Source organism: Sarcophilus harrisii, chromosome 4 (genome assembly GCF_902635505.1).
Source record: "Sarcophilus harrisii chromosome 4, mSarHar1.11, whole genome shotgun sequence".
In the NCBI taxonomy this organism is placed as follows: Eukaryota; Metazoa; Chordata; class Mammalia; order Dasyuromorphia; family Dasyuridae; genus Sarcophilus; species Sarcophilus harrisii.
In genome coordinates this window covers 17,183,575-17,202,173 of record NC_045429.1, presented here as the reverse complement: position 1 = coordinate 17,202,173, position 18,599 = coordinate 17,183,575, and the positions used below count along the sequence as shown (strand labels likewise).

General features: G+C 38.7%; 1 protein-coding gene across 2 annotated transcripts in view; it reads left to right on the top strand.

Moving 5' to 3' along the window:
- Positions 1-18,599, top strand: part of FGGY (FGGY carbohydrate kinase domain containing) — a 499,331-nt gene that overhangs the window by 369,968 nt on the left and 110,764 nt on the right. For both annotated transcript variants that reach the window (XM_023501686.2, XM_003767302.4), the window contains exon 10: positions 11,735-11,796. In XM_023501686.2, the coding sequence (XP_023357454.1) occupies positions 11,735-11,796 (62 nt within the window). The remainder of the gene's footprint in view (positions 1-11,734; positions 11,797-18,599) is intronic.

Genomic DNA, 18,599 nt, shown 5'->3' with positions numbered 1-18,599 from the left:
TGTTCTTCAAATCAATATTACACTGTAAGTCAACTGTTAACATAATCTATTGAATTCAGTGGGATAACGTTTGGGTCTAAGGACATGTTCATCCCACTGACTTTTCTCTAAAATTTAGCACTTAGCACTGAAAACATATCTCTGGTGTATTACATTAAGTTTTAGGTACTGAATTTTAGGGAGGACATTGTTAAGCTGACAAATGTGCACGAGAGAGTGGGGAGAAAGGTGAACAATCATTTGTTTCTGACTTTTAAAATGTGATTGAAGGAAAAAGGAATATTTAATCTGGAAAAGGGAAGAGTTTAAGGAATGTCAGGTGATAGAAGGTCTGTTCTGTTTAGACCTAGAGGACAGAATTAGAAGGAATTGAGGAAGGTGAGGAAAATCCATCTTAATGTTAGAGAACAAGATTAAAACAAAAACAAAAACAACTTCCTTACCCGTAGAATTATCCAGACATGGACAATATGGGCAGTTAGAAGGTATAGTGCACAGAGCACAAGGTCTGGCATCAGTAATGGAGTCAGGGAAGCAATTCCTAGTTTGAAATAAAAGGGGCAAGACACATGTGAAAATTTCACAATGGCATTCTCTTTGCCAAAAGGCATCTTTATGAGAAAAGTTTACAGACAAAATGAAGAGGTAAAGTAATCACTAGGAGTAGTAAATATGAAATAGATTCAGGGAAGCAATAGAAAGGATTTTATAGCTAGCAAAGAAAGGGCTTTTAACAATTAACAAGGGGAAACCCAAGTTTCCCAGAGGAACTCACAATTTACCAGGAGAAAGGGAATACCCCATTGCCTGGAAAGCTAAACACATACAGGAATTTAGCAGACTAACCTTAAAAGGGACTAGCAAGGGAAGGAGATCATACTATTAATTGGTGGGTAACCCTTCAAGGGATTCAGCACTCTAAAAGAGTTAGCTATCACAAGAAGGAAGACACCATGGAGTAGGCAGGGAAATTTAACCTCAGGGATCTGACATCCTAACTTAGCTTTCTGATGGAAGCAATTCCAAGTGAAACGGGCTGTTCCATTGGTCAGTTGAACAAATTGTTGAAATTTAAGCTGGATGATGGAAGATCCAAGGGGATAATTCAAGGGGATATAGATGTCTTGATATCATTGAAAGGCTGCCCTGTGAAAGTGGGATTTAGATTTATGTTGCCTGATACTAAAGGATTGAACTAGGATTTGGATACAATGTATCTGATTGGAAACAAGATGAAGTTTCCAAAGATATCCCCAAGGGATGGGACTGTGAAACTGAACTCATCCCATCAGTGGCCTTTCCTTCTGGCCTCAAGGAGTATTATAATCTCATCTTCAGGCTTTCTCTGTCAATCCTATCCAGTTATCCAGTACTTCATCATCAGGAAGACTCATCTCCCTGAGTTCAAATCTATTTCAGATTAGTCCTAACTGTGTGACCCTGGGCAAGTCACTCCACCCTGCTTTCCTCAGTTTCTTCATCTATAAAATGAACTAAAGAAAGAAATGGCAAGCTAGTCCCATATGTCTGTGAGGAAAATCCCAAATTGGATGACAAGAGGGTCAGGAATGACTGAAAAACAACTCAACTCAACAAAAAACAAACTACGCTGTTTCAGGAGTTCATGAGTCAGTCTCTTTGTAGATAAGTCTTCATTCAAATATTCTTGACTACTTTGGGAGAGTGATTCTAAAAGAATATTTTTGTCCAAGGCTGAATTAGGCTAGATGGCCCCTGGGCTTCCTTCTAACTGAGATTCTGTGATTTTATGATGTCACGTTCTACCTTCACAACTAAATACAGATCTTTTAGACTTTCAGATTCAAGAAGTTGACTATACTGAAACTAAAGGAAACAGCAGCAACAGGCAATTTTGTACAGAAAAATCCAGGGATTTCCAGTTCATTTTACTTGGTCATGATTTGCACATGATCGCCTTCTCTTTCACATCTTTTATTTCTTAGGAAGCTAATCATCCTGACTTTAGATCAAAATAATAACAACAATAGCTAACATGTAGAACTTTAAGGTCTGTGAATGTTTATCTCACTTTAACCTGACAACAATTTATAAAGTAGATTTTATTATCCTTTTAAAAAGGGAGAAAAAAAGGAAATTGAGGCTGTTAAGTGACTTTCCTAAGAACTATTAACTAATCAAATCAGAATTCAACTTCATGTCTTCCTAACTCCAGGTCTCACACTCTATCAAGTACATCAGCTAGTTACTTGTGGGCTGGGATACCACCCACCTCTGAACACCTACATAGTGGCAGTTAGAACTAGTCTTGTATAAGGTACTGCCCCTTTCTTATGTACGGATACATTGGTTGTGCAGCAAATGCTGCTATTTCTCCAGAATAGAGGTGTCACAGAGGCATGAGTTTTTTGATATTGATAGAAAACCTCAAATGAGCACTGTGTTTTCTTGTATTGCTATCTATTTTGTTAAATGTTTTAATTTGATTGGGACACCAGACAGTGTTGTGGACCTGCAGGTGGCCTTTGGCCTCCGTAGTTGCCACCCATATTTACTAATGTGAACAATCTACTGAAACACTTGTTCTTTTGTCCCACGTTCCTTTCCACTACAGACTCCTTTCTTTATGTTGTGGCAGAATTTTGCAGTGATGATTCCCATAGTTAGAGGTAGAAGACACTTGGGTTTTAATTCTGGCTCTGGTCCCTACAAATAGGGACAAAGAATCACTTATTATAGCTGGATATATTATTATATATCCCTGTATCCCAGTGCACTCTACTTAGTGATGGAAGCTAATGGGAAACAGCATCAGCTATTCTACCCCTCAAAAACACAGCAGCAGCTCAAGGTGGATTTCATAGCTTTTATCCCCGCTTGCTTCTCATTGGGTTTTGCCTTGTGGTATTTGAGAAAGGAAGCCACAAACCACCCTGTGCACATTCTCACACACCAGCATGGTGATACCAGGAAAGATGCTCTGTGTATCCTGCCCACTTTCACAGCTTCATCCTCAAAAGCCAAGTAACACAAAGCTTACCCTCATTACCAGATCCCCATCCACACTCAGGTGCTGATTTAATGTCCAAGCTTTCACTTTCCAGAAGAGGGAACAGGGAGGGAGATGTCCTAAAGTTACAGTAAGAACTTGAAGCAGGATCTGATAACATGTATTCCCATTTATATTTACTGAGCTGCTTAGCTGACAGGAACAGCCTGGTCTCAGAATCAGGAAGGCTCACTTCTTGAATTCAAACCTGGCTGCAGATACTTAGCTATGTGACTGGGGAAAGTCACTTCTTACCATTGCCCTTCAGGTTCCTCATCTGTAAAATGAGCTGAAGATGGAAATGGAAAACCTCTCCAGTGTCTTTGCCAAGCAAATCCCAAATGCGTGACCTGGGCAAGCCATTTCACTCTGTTTGCCTTAGTTTTCTCATGATTGAAAGAGCTGGACAAGAAAATGGCAACCCTATCCAGTGTATTTTCCAAACAAAACCCAAAATAGAGGATATGACTAAACAACAGTAGCGATGATAACTAGTTGACAAATCTCTGAGCCTCTTTGCCTGTAAATCATGGCAGCAAGCCCAAGCACACCTGCCTTAGTTATGGGCTCAGTCAACTTCCAAGATATCCATTCACTTAAAGAAACTTGAGTACGTGTATACGTGCTTATCACTATTTATTTTGAGTTTTGTTGGATATTTGTGCAGAGCGCTGTTCAAGTGTTTAGTATCATAAAGAAACAACCGACCAACAGGATAATTTCAGAAAGGCCTGGAGAGATTTACACGAACTGATGCTGAGTGAAATGAGCAGGACCAGGAGATCATTATATACTTCAACAACAATACTATATGATGACCAGTTCTGATGGACCAGGCCATCCTCAGCAACGAGATCAACCAAATCATTTCTAATGGAGCAGTAATGAACTGAACTAGCTATGCCCAGAAAAAGAACTCTGGGAGATGACTAAAAACCATTACACTGAATTCCCAATCCCTATCTTTATGCCCACCTGCATTTTTGATTTCCTTCACAAGCTAATTGTACAATATTTCAGAGTCTGATTCTTTTTGTACAGCAAAATAACGTTTTGGTCAGGTATACTTATTGTGTATCTAATTTATATTTTAATATATTTAACATCTACTGGTCATCCTGCCATCTAGGGGAGGGGGTGGGGGGGTAAGAGGTGAAAAATTGGAACAAGAGGTTTGGCAATTGTTAATGCTGTAAAGTTACCCATGCATATATCCTGTAAATAAAAGGCTATTAAATAAAATAAATAAATAAATAAATAAATAAAATGAAGCTGTGTCTCAGGCACACTCTTGGCTAGTTGAGATTCTAATGTTAATAAGGAGCACATTTGAATGTGAAATTGAATCTTTCAAGGGAGAGGGACCTGTATGTGCACGAATGCTTGTGGCAGCCCTCTTTGTAGTGGCTAGAAACTGGAAATTGAGTGGATGCCCATCAATTGGAGAATGGCTGAATAAATTGTGGTATATGAAAAAAAAAAAAAAGAAAAAAAAAAGAAACAACCGACACCTGAAAGATCAAATCATAGACATGAAACAATTAACTGATGCTCTTCAAAATGACAGAAGAGAATTATTGGACAAGGTCAGAGAAGCAGGGAGAAATTATAATGGTCCTAATGAATCAGAGAACCTTAAAATCCATCTTAAAATCCTATCCGGTGCAGAAATTTACTTTACATGAGGCCTGATAAGTATTCATCGAATCAATCAAAAGCCATTTATTAAGCACTTACTGCATGCCAGGCATTGGGTTAAGTTTCCATTCAACATCTTTTCCCAAGGAAAGAGAATCCACCCCATCTCAAAGCAGCTCATTTCACTTCTGGATTCCTTATGATCTCTTGGAACTTTTTCTTGACCTCATGTTGAAATGTCGCTTCTCCCCATTGCTCCTCGATATTTTCCTAAGGATAAGTAAACCAAAATAAATCCTTCTTCACTTGTCAGGTCTTCAAACACTTGAAGTCAGCGATGAATCCCTCTTCCCTCCCCAGGCTTTTTCTCCTCCAGGTTTGTCACTCCCAAGATCCACATGCCTCACTATTCTGCCCTGCCTCTTCTAGCTATGTTTTGCCTTGCCAATGGTCTCTTTAAAACACAGCATCCACAAGTGATCACGGTACTATAGACATGGATTAAGCCTAGCATGGTGCAATGTGACTCTCTACTCTTGTTTTGGATGCTATACTCTTTTCAGTTCAGCTTAAAACTGCTTGCCTAGAGTGCTTGGATAGTTAAAGTGTCAGAAACAGGATGGACCAAAAATCCTTAGGCCCATAACAAATCATCTTTTTATTGTTTTTCTTCTTTTGTCCACTTACCAGTATTTTATTTTTGTTTATATCTAAAGAAAGTTTTCGACATTTTTTTTAAGTTTTAAATTCCAAATTTATTCTCCCTTCCCTTCCCCCTCACCAAGATAGTGACCAATCTGATATAGGTCATTCCTGTATGGTTATTTTAAATATATTTCCATATTAATCATGCTGTGAAAGAAAAATCAGAAGAAAAAGGAAAACCTATGAGAAAGAAAAAGAAAAAAAAGTGGAAATTGTGTACTTTAATCCACATTCAGTCCCCATTGCTCTTTCCTTGGATGTGATGACAATTGTCTTGGATCATTGTATTACTGAGACGAGCGAAGTCTATCATAATTGATCATCACTTGCTGTTGCTTGTGCAATGTTCTCTTGGACAAACCATTCTTGTTAAAGGGGTAGGCAAAAAAGAAAAAAATAAACAAAATAAAACACCATTGTATGTGAATTCAGACACCCAAGGATAAATCTAGGCCCATGTCACCATGATCATATCACTTAACCAGCTAATCTTCTCCATTGTAAAATGGCCATAAAATATGTTATGGCTACCTATCTCACCCAGCTGTTGTGAAGAAAAAAAAATGAAAACCTTAAAGCTTCATAAAAACATGAGCTCTGATCATTAAGCCTATCTTCACTCCATGTTATTTCCAAGCTCAGAACTCAGAGGAGGCCTGGACATTCTGGGAAATGATCTGAATAAGCAGTCCCATAGTTCCTGTTCCCTCATTTCTACCCCCACATCATCCTCAGCAGGAGGGGGGTAGGTAGAGTAGCACAATGGAAAGGGACCTGGACTTGTAGCTATGGCACCTGAGCTCACAGTCAGGCTATTACTCCATAGCTATGTGATCCTGAAGACGTCCTCTAATCTCAATGAGCTTCAAGTTTTTCATCTTTATGGTCCCATTTAGCTTTCAATCTATGATGCTATGACCGATTTGTGCTGCGACTCTCCATCACTCTCCCTAGTTGAATTACCATCTCCCACCCCAAAGTCAGGGATAATTAACAGAAAATAAGCCAGAAGTCTTTGCTTTATTTTGCATCCTGGACCCCTCAGGCAGTCTGATGAAGCTTGTGGATCCCTTCTTAGGGTTATGCTTTTAAATGGACAAACTAAAGCAAAGGAAACCAAATATATTGAAATAAAATGATTTCTTTAAAAATTAATGAAATTTTTGGACCCCAGATTAAGACCCCTTTTTATAAAAGATTAAAAAAAAATCAACAAGCATCCATTAAAGTCCTTTCTGTGTATCAAGCACTGTGCTATGTTCTGGATCCTTTCTCTGATTAAAGTGTTAATAATGTGAGTTTGACTAGAGTGGAAAAAGACAAAAGACCCTGGTGTAATTGAATTGCTTTCTTGGAATCCTAGCAAATTGCTAGGCAGCTCTTTCTCCCCCCTCCCCCCCCCCCGCCCTTCCTGGATATGCATCATTCAGACGCATTAATGTCTAAGCAAGAAGGAAATCAAGCTTCTTGAAGTGATGGCTCAAAATTTATTCTGTGAATTTTTTTTCCCTGACAATTTCTTTTAGGAACCAGTTTTATCTGTTAACTTGTGTTTATTTTGTCATCTATCAAGGGCAAGTATAGCTGGCAGTCATAGTCAGATCAGGAGATAAAATGTGACCATTTCAGTATTGATGTTGCTCCCAGCGTGTAGGAAGGTCTGTCACTATCCTTACACATTAGCTAATAGGAATTACTTAATGGACGCAGAGACCAACTCAGCAAAAATCAATAGTTCTGCTGAGCTCTTCCTCTGCCTTCTCCCTTTCTCCCTCCCTCCCTCCCCAACTGAGAATCTAGGATTAGTGAATTTCAGAGGTGCTGGAAGGGTGCTCAGCAGTGTTCTAGTCCAATCCTTGACCAACCCCCCCAAAAAAATTCACTTAATATATTTGACAACTGAGACCCAGAGAGAGATGTGAAGTGATTTCCCAAGTTCATATGGATCATCAGTGATAGAGACTGTTTTCATCCTCAGCTTAGAACCTTCAATGATGGGGAATAACTCCACTTTGGGATGGTTTGGGTTGGGTTCATTTTCTTTACCCCATACTATAATTTGTCCCTCAATTTCTAATAAAGGATGACAAGCAAATTTTTTTTTTTCAAAATGACAAGACACTGTAAATGCTAATTCCTTGAAGTGTAATTCTCAGGATTGTAGAATCAAATCTAGAGTAGAAAGGAGCCTTGGAGGCCATGTAGACTCTCCCTTTATTTAACAGAGAAAACTCTGACCTTGGAAGGTTAAGCCATGTAGACAAGGTCACCCAGATGCAGAGGATAGTACCCTTCTCTTTTTGACATTATACTTTTGTCTTATAGGTGAGAGACTAAAGCATCTGAGATGCTATAAAAGGCTTTTGCCAAGATTAAAGGGAGTGCCTTCTTATTTCTGTCCTGATTCTTCCTTTCTAAAATAATCAGGGAAAGAGATTTCCTTTTTACCTTTCAGAAGGCTATATCATGGGGATCTCTACCAGTGTCTGTAAATATGCAGAGGGGAAATGCAATTCAGAAATTGCACTAGAGACCAGGAGTGGGCAACTGAGGCAAAGTAGCTCCCGAGGAAAGCCAAGTTCTGATGAAGATGATGAGTCCAGGAAACATGTGAACCAGATACCTGAAGAGAGTCAGGAGCAAGGGAAGTAGGAGATCTAAAATGTACTTTCCATGAAGGCTTCATCCCTGGGACTAAGAGGATGTTTTGCTACAGAAAGAGAACATGTGCATTTAGCATATTAGTCATGAGTTTGCAGGAGGATCTTACGTTCCTTATGGTGAGAAAGAACAAGCACAGCACTTATTTAGAAATATATGTTGGTATCATCCCATTACCTGACTTAATTTCTTTTAAGATTAAATATTTTACTTTTTTTTAACTGTTTCCAAAATTCTATTTTTAAAAATTGTTTCTATCTTTTGTGTACCAGTTCAGTAAGTAAATGAATATCAAGAGGTGAATAATCAATGTCAACTCCTATTATTCAGCCGTTAACGGATTTATTCCTTTAGGTCAGCCAGTTATCAAACTAGTTCTCAAATATTCAAAGTGTTTTAAATTGGATTAATATAACCATGATCATTATTATCCCCTTCACTATTGTGATCCTTTTTTAGGTTAATTATTCCTAGTTTTATCATTCAATTTTCATATTTTATGTTCTCTAGACCTCTTGCTACCTTGGTCATGTGGACATTTGACAATTTGTCAAAGTTCACTGTCAGACAAGAGTTTTTAATCACAAGAATTTTGCTTTTATAACTTCCATCTAGAGGCAGAGAAAGGTCAGGAAAGCGAGAAATAGAGCTGCTATGAGGTGAACATAATTTGTGCTTGGGAAATCATGGAAAGAGAAGATTGTGTTTTCCTTGCCTTTTTAAAAATTTATTTTAGATAAGAACCAAACTGAACTGTCTGGGTCTGCCCTGATACCTTGTTGTGTCTCTCTTCCTTACCACTCTAGGATCTTATCAGGGCGAATTTATAACAGCAGTCTAGCCTGGCTATGTGTCTTGTGTTGAGTCTCCAGTGCAATCTAAGCTGTTAATCTTACTGTCCAATGCTCCCTTTAGAGGAAGCTGCCTTCATGTTTCTTTGGGTCAGCTGAACTCACACAGAGCACTCTGCATAATTAAGTCCTGGGCTGAAGTATAAGGAGTCTCAGGAGGCCCTTCATCTCTGAGATTGCATCTGAGATAAACTCCTTTCTAACCTGAAAGATGCTGACCATTTTCAGAGTTCTCCATTGCCTAGCTGTGGGTCCCTGGGCAAATCCTTTAACTCCTCCAAATCTTAGCTTCTTCATATGGAAGATGAGAGTAATGATACTTTTGTTGCTTCTGTCACATAACTATTATAAGGTTCCACTGAAAAAATGTATATAAATTAAGTACTTTGCAAACTTTAGAGTCTTAGATAAATATCCAATATTATTCTGTAATCAGTAACATCTCCTTTCTATTATCTTCATGTTTGATAGAGCTCTAATAGAAATTGCCGCATGGAATAAGCTAATCTTCTATTGTTCTTTTTGATTTTGTGTCTGACAAACTCGTGTACAAGTGAATTGAATGATGTTTATCACTGATTGAAAGTTTAGGAGTACAGGCTCATCTGTAGTAAAGTCAACAAGAACATTTTCAGTGTAACTTCAAGACCAGATAGGATGATGGCAATGATGATATTTCATTTCTATAACTATATGCTTTTAATTTCTTCCAGTGGGTCTCTGTACTGTAAAGCTTTTCTTCCCGTGTGATTTTAAAGGCTACGTGTGTTTGGTGTGATTACATTTAGTAAAAATATTATTCTCAAATTTGCATGAACTAATATTGTGTCTAGGTGATTGTAAGAAATCATTCTATCTGGGATAATATGGTTTCAGTGCACCTTGATTGTCAAATCATCAAGTATATTCATAGATTCTTATTTGTCAGAGAGGGATTTGTCTCATTGAAGAACAGAATGCCTGCTTTTATATAACTGACTGCCTGATAAATATCTCTTTAAGTATTCAGTAGATCCAATTTTTTTGCCACCTACAGTGATACATTGTTCAAGTTCTATTATTTCCCTAAAAGTATTCATTGATCAATAAGTCTGAACTCCTTAAGAAGTTTTGGACAGCAGTGATCTTATTCCAGCTGCTATCCTGAAATCTTTCCTTTCTGTAACTAAATTCACTTGTCTCAGCCATTTGTCTAATCCTTCCCCGTTGAAGTATTGTTGGTTGAATTAAAATAGATATTATTCATTGAGGTTCTTTTGTTTCCATGCTTGAATCTTTACTGTTTCACAGACTTCAAGTGGCAAATGTACTAGTTTCTATTATGTGTGTTAGGTCTAGTGACACATATCTGTTATCTGTAGCTTTGCAAAGTGTTGTCTCTTTGTCCAAGAGCTTTATTTTAAGCTTTTTGTAGCTATATATATATATATGTGTATATATATATATATATTTTAAAATAAGTAGTCTGATGAAATCTACAGACTCCTCAACATCATACATTTAAGTGCATATAATAAAATGCAAAGCATTATAAATAAATCCGACTTTAGTGAATTACAGTTAACAATGCATTTTATTTTTTTTTTTAAGCTGGACATCAGGTTAAAAATTTCCAATCTAGATTTAGATAAATCTTACTTGAAACAAATCATATTGGAACCCAAGTCAAACTGAGGAAATCAGATCAACATAAGCTAAAGGCATCTTAATAATAATAATAATGATGGCTATTATTTATATAGCTCTTTAAGGTTTATAAAACTTGAAACAAAATAATTTCAAGTTACCTTGTGCAGACTGAGGAAAAACCATAGAGATCAATAGCTAATAATAATAATTAATATTAATAAACATTTATATAGTTTTTATTACGTGCTAGGGATTGTACTAAACACTTTGTATTTCTTATATCATTTTATTCTCACAATCTCTCTGGGAGGTATTTTTTGTTATCCCCATTTTACAGATAAGGAAACTGAGAAAGATAGAGGTTAAATAACTTGCTCAGGGTCACACAGCTAGTATGTGTCTGATACTGGTTTTGAACTCCAATTTTACTGACTTTAGAAGAGAAAGGGTATAGAAAGGGATAATGTTGTACAATCCCTCATTTTTATAGAAAGATAAGGAGACCATGAGACAGTTGAATAAGGGAAAAAATATGCCAAAGTCACAAGAAGGCCTTAGTAGAACTGGACCGAAGCCTCCTGGCTCCTTGTTCTTTCATCACACTCTCTCTTCCACCACCTTATCTCTGTGATCATGGTGGAAGTAGAAGTTATATCCTTCCTATCTGTCTCACCATGCAGTGTGGCCCAGCACCAAGCATCCCTGCCTGACAGAACAATAATCCAACTCACAACAACCCTGGGAGTTGGGCAGTGTACATAACATTACCCCCATTTTATAGAATGATTTGTTCCTTGTCAAACAGCTAGCAAGCAGAGAAGTCTGGATTTGAATCTAGGTCTCTGACCTCTAAGTCTAGTACTCTTGATACACCGGACTCCTTGCTTCCTCATGGCTCCAGGTGCCTCCTTGCTTCCTTGTGGCTCCAGATGCCTCTCAGCTTCTCCCTTTCATCCTTAGGGATTAGTCATGGATTTCATTGATCTTTGCTTTAGTGACCATAGAACATCCAAGCTGTCCACTAAGCTGAGAAAGACGGTCTTTTGCAAAATCTTGAGAATCCCCAGCTGAGTTAGAATTTCCCTTTTGGCAGATTTCTCAGTGGAAGAAAAGTAGAAAGAAACAAGTTTGGTTTTTGTTTTTCTTTCCTTAGGAATGTTCTCTCCTGTTCACATATAAGATTTCTGGGACATTCACTTATCCATGATTCTTGATTTTACAGATAGACCACGTGGTGCAGGGACATGCTGCCTACCCTGAATTGCAAGCAAAGGCTTCAGCAAGGTGACTATTTAAAAAAACAAACAAACAAATAATAGTAGTTTATCTCCCTAAATACATGAAAGATAGTTTTCAGCATTACCTTGGTAAAATCTTGGGTCACAATTTTTTCTCCTTCTCTCCTCCCCTTCCTCAAGACAGCAAGCAACTCTATATAGATTAAACATTTGCAATTTTTTAAAATATATTTTCATATTCATCTTGCTGTACAAGAAAAAAATCAGATCAAAAGGGGAAAAAAAGTTGAGAAAGAAAAAAACAACAAGCAAACAAAAACAACAACAACAACAAAAGTGAAAATTCTATACTTTGATCCACATCCAGTCTCTCTGGGTGAGGATTACACTTTCCACCCCAAATCTATTGAAATTGACTTAAATCCAAGTGATTATTTTTATCATTCTTCCACAATAAGCTTTGCTAAGAATAGTGTTTTCCACTTACTTTATTTCATTTATACAGGCAATATTCGAATTTAGAATGATATTAAATATGCTTGTATCCTGCCTCTGAAAGTCATTCTGAAATACCACTCTTGGGCTCAGTTTCCTCATTTGCAAAAGTAGGGAAATAGGTAGATTTAATTTTCTGTCCAGTTCTGAATTCTATGATTCTATAAGTCTTCATTACTATGAGAGAGACAAAGCAGGGATTACCTCCATTTTTCAGATACACAAATTGAGGCTTATCAAGGATTTGACGAAGACAAGACACTGACCATGACTCAGTTCATTGGGTCTTTCCTCACAATGACTTTCATCTACATCAGACTGAGTTAATGTCATTTTTACATTCAATGATTTGCTTTGTGCCAAATCTTTGAATAGAGTTGCCATGAGCTGGAGAGACAAAGGCAAAGCATACGAGGAGGAAAGGACTCTGGATGCTATCTAGTCCAAGCCTATCTGGCAGATGAGTAAACTGAGGCTCAGAAACTCTAATTTTATTGGACCAGAGCCTAAATTGATTCAGTAGTGCAACATATCAAACATATAAAAAATTAACATGAGTTTGGCTACATTAAAAGAGATAGTAACCTGAACTAAGGAAATCTGAGGCTCATGGTACTCTTGATTGGGAATATTGTATTTAAGTCTGAGCATCCATTTTTAAATCATATTAATCAATAATCAAGTACTAAACATTTATTAAATATCTACTATGTACTTAATATTGTGCTAAACATTGGAAATATTAAAAGGAGCAAAATTAAGTCCCTGCCTTCAAGGAGCTTACAATGAAATGGACTATTTTTGATTGACATCTTTCATTTTTACACTTCCTCTATTCCTCAAGGTTTCCCCTTTGCTAAGAGCAAACCCTTCTTACATAATGATAAAGTCAGATAATATATGCTAAATGTATAGGTTTTAACTCTCACAAAGAATCAGTCCCCCATATTTTATGGATATTGATAAACTCACAATAGTGCATAGGAGAGCTAAGTGCTCTAACAGCATCTTGTGGGATGATTGTGTGGAGGAGCTGGGAATTTTGGATTGGAGAAGAGAAGGCCTAAGTGGGACGTCATAGATGCTCTCATAGCTATTATAAGATGGGGAGAAAGGAGCTAAAGTCTGCTCCTCCTCCCACCTTGTGGGCCTAGGAGAAGTCAAGGAACATAGCATTAATTCAGAGCCAAAGAGTTTGAGATCATATTTTCCCAACTCTGTCATTTCACAAGTGAGAGATTTGTCCAAGGTCATGGAACCAATGGGTACCAGCCACAGCTCAGTATCAGTCAGAGGCCTGGGTAGTTTCTGCACAAAGACAAACAATATGGCCCAGTTCAAAGAGACTGACAGAAGAATCAGAGAAGCTGGGTTCAGATGTGCTTCTGGCATTTGACACTTAGGTGATCAAAAGTCGCCTGATCTCCCTAGACTCCGGTTCTTCTTTTGCAAGATGAGGGATTGGATTCCCACCTCCATTCCAGCCCTATATCTTTGAAATTTCTTACTAGTCGAAGAAAAAAATCTCCTCATGATTAGAACTGTTTAAAAAATAGAAAAAGCGACCTCAGGAGGTAGTGAGTTCTCTCATGGTACCAAGTGATACCATCCCACTTTGCAGGAATGTCAATGTCAACCTTTACCTTTTAACCATTACTGATTCATTCCTTCAGGTCAATCAGTCAACAAGCATTTATTAAACAACTGCGATGTACCAGACAGACACTGCCAAGTCCTATAAAACTCAAAAGATTTCGTTTTTAAGGAGTCTTCTTTGAAAATGTGAATGCCCCAGGGAAGGATGACATCTTAATCTCCTATCAGCTAACACCTCAGTCATCTATTAACACCTTAGCAAGAATTAGTAGGAGTGGGACCCAGAGTAGCACTTGAGGAAAGACAGTGGGATGAACTAGAGGGAAGAGAGGAGGCAAAGTAAGGCAGGGAGAAGGGCACCCGTCTCTACAAAGCCATCTCCTGTGGAGGACGCTATTTGTCCAACATTTCCCTTGAGTAGTTGCATCTTGATAAACTGTGTAGAATATATATTAAAGAAGTCTGGAAATTGTGCTTTTCATTGTGGCCCCAGCACTTAGAACTGGGTAGAATACACTATAAACACTTAATAAATGTTTATTGACTGATTGCTATGGGCAGGTTGGACAAATGGCCTTTGGGAGGGACAATGGGCTTCTTTCAGGCTACAATGCCCTCAAAATAAAATTGAACAGAAGCCTGCCTTCCTTCCTTCCTTCCTTCCTTCCTTTCTTCCTTCCTTCCTTCCTTCCTTCCTTCCTTCCTTCCTTCCTTCCTTCTCTCCTTCCTTCCTTCCTTCCCTCTTTCCTTCCTTCTTTCTTTCATCTTTATTTTCTTTCTTCCTTCCTCCCACCTTTCTCTTCCTTTCCCCTCTCTCTCCATCCTTCTCTCCTTCTTTATGGTATCTCACTTATTTGTTGAAATCATCAACAACGGAGTTGTTCAAATCACTGAGATAACTGGATCAGAACCTTTTAAGAGCCCCAAATCCTAACATTGACTGATAACATGTATCTGCAAGGCATCCTATACTTCCCTGCCTTAGTAAACTGTGGGCTGACCTATTTTACTTTCTTGGTAACCATGTTTCTAAGTATATTATGAACCTTTGTACTAACAAAGTAACACAAGCGATGGCCTCCATTTGAGGAGTTCTTTGATGCTTCCAAAGCACCCTGCCTGCTGGCTTTTTGCCTTTAAGCAGTTTCTCTGACTTGCTTCTCTCATTCCCTGCATGCTCTGCTACAGCATCTCATGTCTCTCTTGGTCTAAGGAACTGAGCTTAGGCAGCGTGCCTGCAGCTGACTAACTTCATGACCTTAGGGAAGTCACTTCCACTCTCTGGGCCTCCATTTATTTGTACAATGGGGTACATATGATTTTCAGGGCAGAGGTTTTTCAAAGATCCAAAGATAACTCCTCTCGCTCTCTCGTTGCTGGCTGCCCTTCCCGGTGGTTAACAGGATCATAAGATCCTATGTTTAGTTCCAGAAAGGACCTTAAAGGTCATCAAGTCCAATCACCCCATTTCACAAATGAGGAAACTGAGTCAGAGAATCCACAGGCCTTGTTCACAGTCACAAAATAGATTCAGGACTGATTGTCTCCCACCTCTAGCTGGAATTACATTTCTCGTTAGCTGGGTTATAAATGTCTTGTAGCCTCTGGATGATGGACGGATGGCCACCATACGAAAAGCATTCGAAATTTGCCTAGTTCAGCACCGAGGAGGCACAACGCAAGGGCAAAATTATGTGAATAATGATATGAATTAGTTACTTTAATGCCTTCCAAGTGCACTTCATTTTGAATGATCGACTCAGATAGCACACATGGTTAGGTATAATTGAAAAAATATGGAGTCGAACGCTTTGGTTCAAAGTATAAATATGCAGCTGCGAGGAGGTCAGAAGTCAAAGGGGTAAAGCACATGTCAAGTTCCCTTAGGGATCTCATTAGTGCATGATTGACTATGGATGGGAAAGCTAAATGAATATCACTGTTTGGCCCTACAGTAAACGAGACAATGACCAATCAATAGTAATTAGGGCTAGATTCTGTTATTGACCCAGATGCTTGAAACCAAATGCCCTACTTTGAGATTCCTGAGGAGTCAGAATGAAAAGATTTATAAGTGTGCTATTTATGATAGAATGAAAAAAAGACAGGGGCGGGGAAAGAGGGGGAGAAAAAAGGGAAAGAAGAGAGGGAGCAGAGGAGAAAGGCAAGAATAGAGAAAGGGAAGGAGGAAGAAAGACAGGGAGAGAGAAAAAGGAGAAAGGGAGGAATAGAAAAAGGAAAGGAGGAAGAGAAGAAATGGAGAGAGAAAAGGGAAAAAAGCAGAAAGAGAGAAAGAAATGAGAGAATGCAGGGCGGCAAGATTGCACAGTGGTTAGAGAACCAGCCCTGAAGTCAGGAGGACCTAAGTTCAAATCTGGCCTCAGACACTTAACAGGACCCTACGCAAGTCAATTTATCCCAATTACCTCAGCAAAAAAAGAAAAGAAAAAGAAATAAGAGAAAAATGGAGAGAGAGAAAAAGAGAAAGGGAGGAATAGAGAAAGGGAAGAATGTACAGAGAAAGGAGAGAGAAGAAGAAAAGCAGGGATAGACAAAGGGAAAGATAAAGGAGGAGAGAGAAATAGAGAGACAGAAAAGAAGAAGGGCAGGAATGGAGAAAGGGAAGGAAGGAAATGACAAAACAGAAAGGAAAAGCAGGAATTAGAGAAAGGGAAGGAGGGAGAGAAGAAATGGAGAGAGAGATAAGGAAAAAAGAAAGAAAGAGGAAGAAGGAAGAAATGGGGAGAGAAAAAGAAAGAGAGGAATAGAGAAAAAGGGAGAGAGAAAAAAAGAGAAAGGGAGGAACAGGGAAAGTGAAGAATAGAAAGAGGAAAGGAATAGAGAGAAGAAGAAAAGGAGGAATGGACAAAGGGAAAGAAAAAGGAAGAGAGAGAAATGTAGAGAGAAAAGGAGAAAGATGGGAAGGAAGGAAAGTAATAATTGAGAAAGAGAAAGGAAAAAAAAACAGGAATTAGAGAAAAAAAGGAGGGAGAGAAAAAGGGGAGAAAAGATAGAAGAAGCAAAATGAGTAGGGGGGAAGTGAATCCCTTGCCCTAAGGGCATTGATGCCATTTGGGCAGATTCTTGATAGCTGACTAGTTTTGAGGTTTTAGTTGCTTGTTGACTAAAGGGGAAAAGAGACTGCCTAGAATCCCCCATCTGGCTCCTAAAGATACATAGCCACCTCTGATGGCACTGCCTGCCCCTTTTTTTCTTCAGGTTTCCCAGAACTGGAAGGGTCAATATAGGGCCAGAGCCCAACTTGGTAGGGCATAGCCTGCACAATGCCAATGCTGGAGTATATGTTAGAACTGGGAGGAACCTTTAAACACAGACTGCCTCTGCCAAGGGCACAAGGTGGACATACATTGGCCAGGGTTGAAGGGGACTTAGAATAAAGGCTTTACAAATACTCTTCTGAACTACCCAGTCTCCTAAACATTTGTGTTGCTTCTAAGGCTCTTGGGATCTATTGACTCACTTGTTCCCCACATTATTGCTCTATCACCCAGCTCCATGCCTATCCATGGCTGTGCCCCGTGGTGAAAGTTCTCCCTCCTCCCTTCTCCTTCTTAGTTTCACTGGACAATCTTTAATTTCCCTACTGCAGGAGGTCTCTTTTCGTCGCCTCCCCTCAGTTATCTCTCCCAGCCCAATGCTGTCCTTCTGAGATGGCCTCCTATTTACATTATCTCTAGAAAATTCAGGGTTGTTTTCATCTTTCCTTCTGCATCAAAAGATGAATTTTTTTGTCAAAAAAAGCTTTCTTTGTAACTTAGCACAACACTTGATGCATAGTCATTGCTTAATAAATGTTTGTTGATTGATTAATAGATTAAGAATGTCAGGACTAGAGAGGATCTAAGAACCTAAAATGTCAGAACTGGACAGACCCTTAGAACCAGGAATGGTAGTGCTGGAGGGATCCTTGCAGATGATAGAATAATGGCTGAATCTTTAGAGATCACAGAATGTCAGAGCTGGGAGCAATCTTAGAATAGAGTGTCTTAGAACAGAAGGGATATTTGAGACCATCTGGTCTAACTAACTACTTTGTTTTATAGGCCAGAAAAATGAGCAGAGAGTGGACATAGCCAAAGTATCACAGCTAGCTGGTGCTAAATCCTAATAGCTCTACAACCACTGAAATAAATTAAGCTTGGGAGTCTACACCAGTAGTTTACAACCATTGGCAACTTACACCATCCCTTGATCATTTTCCAATGGATCTTAATTCATCCTAAAGGTGTTACATATCACACTTTTAATGAAGTCAAATTAATATTTACCTTCAAGAGAAGTAGGGATAGTTTCGAAAAAGAAATTATCATCACCGATAGCTTTAAATCTGTCAATACATATAAAGTGACGTCACTTTTGCTATTTCCTGCACCCTGTATTCTTCCTTTAGTTTTCATTTCCTCCAATTGGCTTGTATATGGCATCTCCATCCCTAACCCACCTGAGGGGCCAGAAAAGGAGGGAAAGAGGGCATGGTGTTAATTTCCCCATTGCAACTTCTAAAGTCAGGATGTTAGGGCATGAAGAGATCTAAGTCACTCATATGATCATAGAGCTAATGCTAGAGGGACCACAGAAGCCAGAAAGAATATGGAAGCCCCATGATATCCAATGACTTGTCCAAGATCATCAGGAAGTAGAGGTAGAACTTGAATCCATATCCTCTGACTCTGGAGCCAGTGTTCTTTCTGCCATATCTCAATTCCCATCCCCTTATTTTTTTAAGGAGGAAACTTA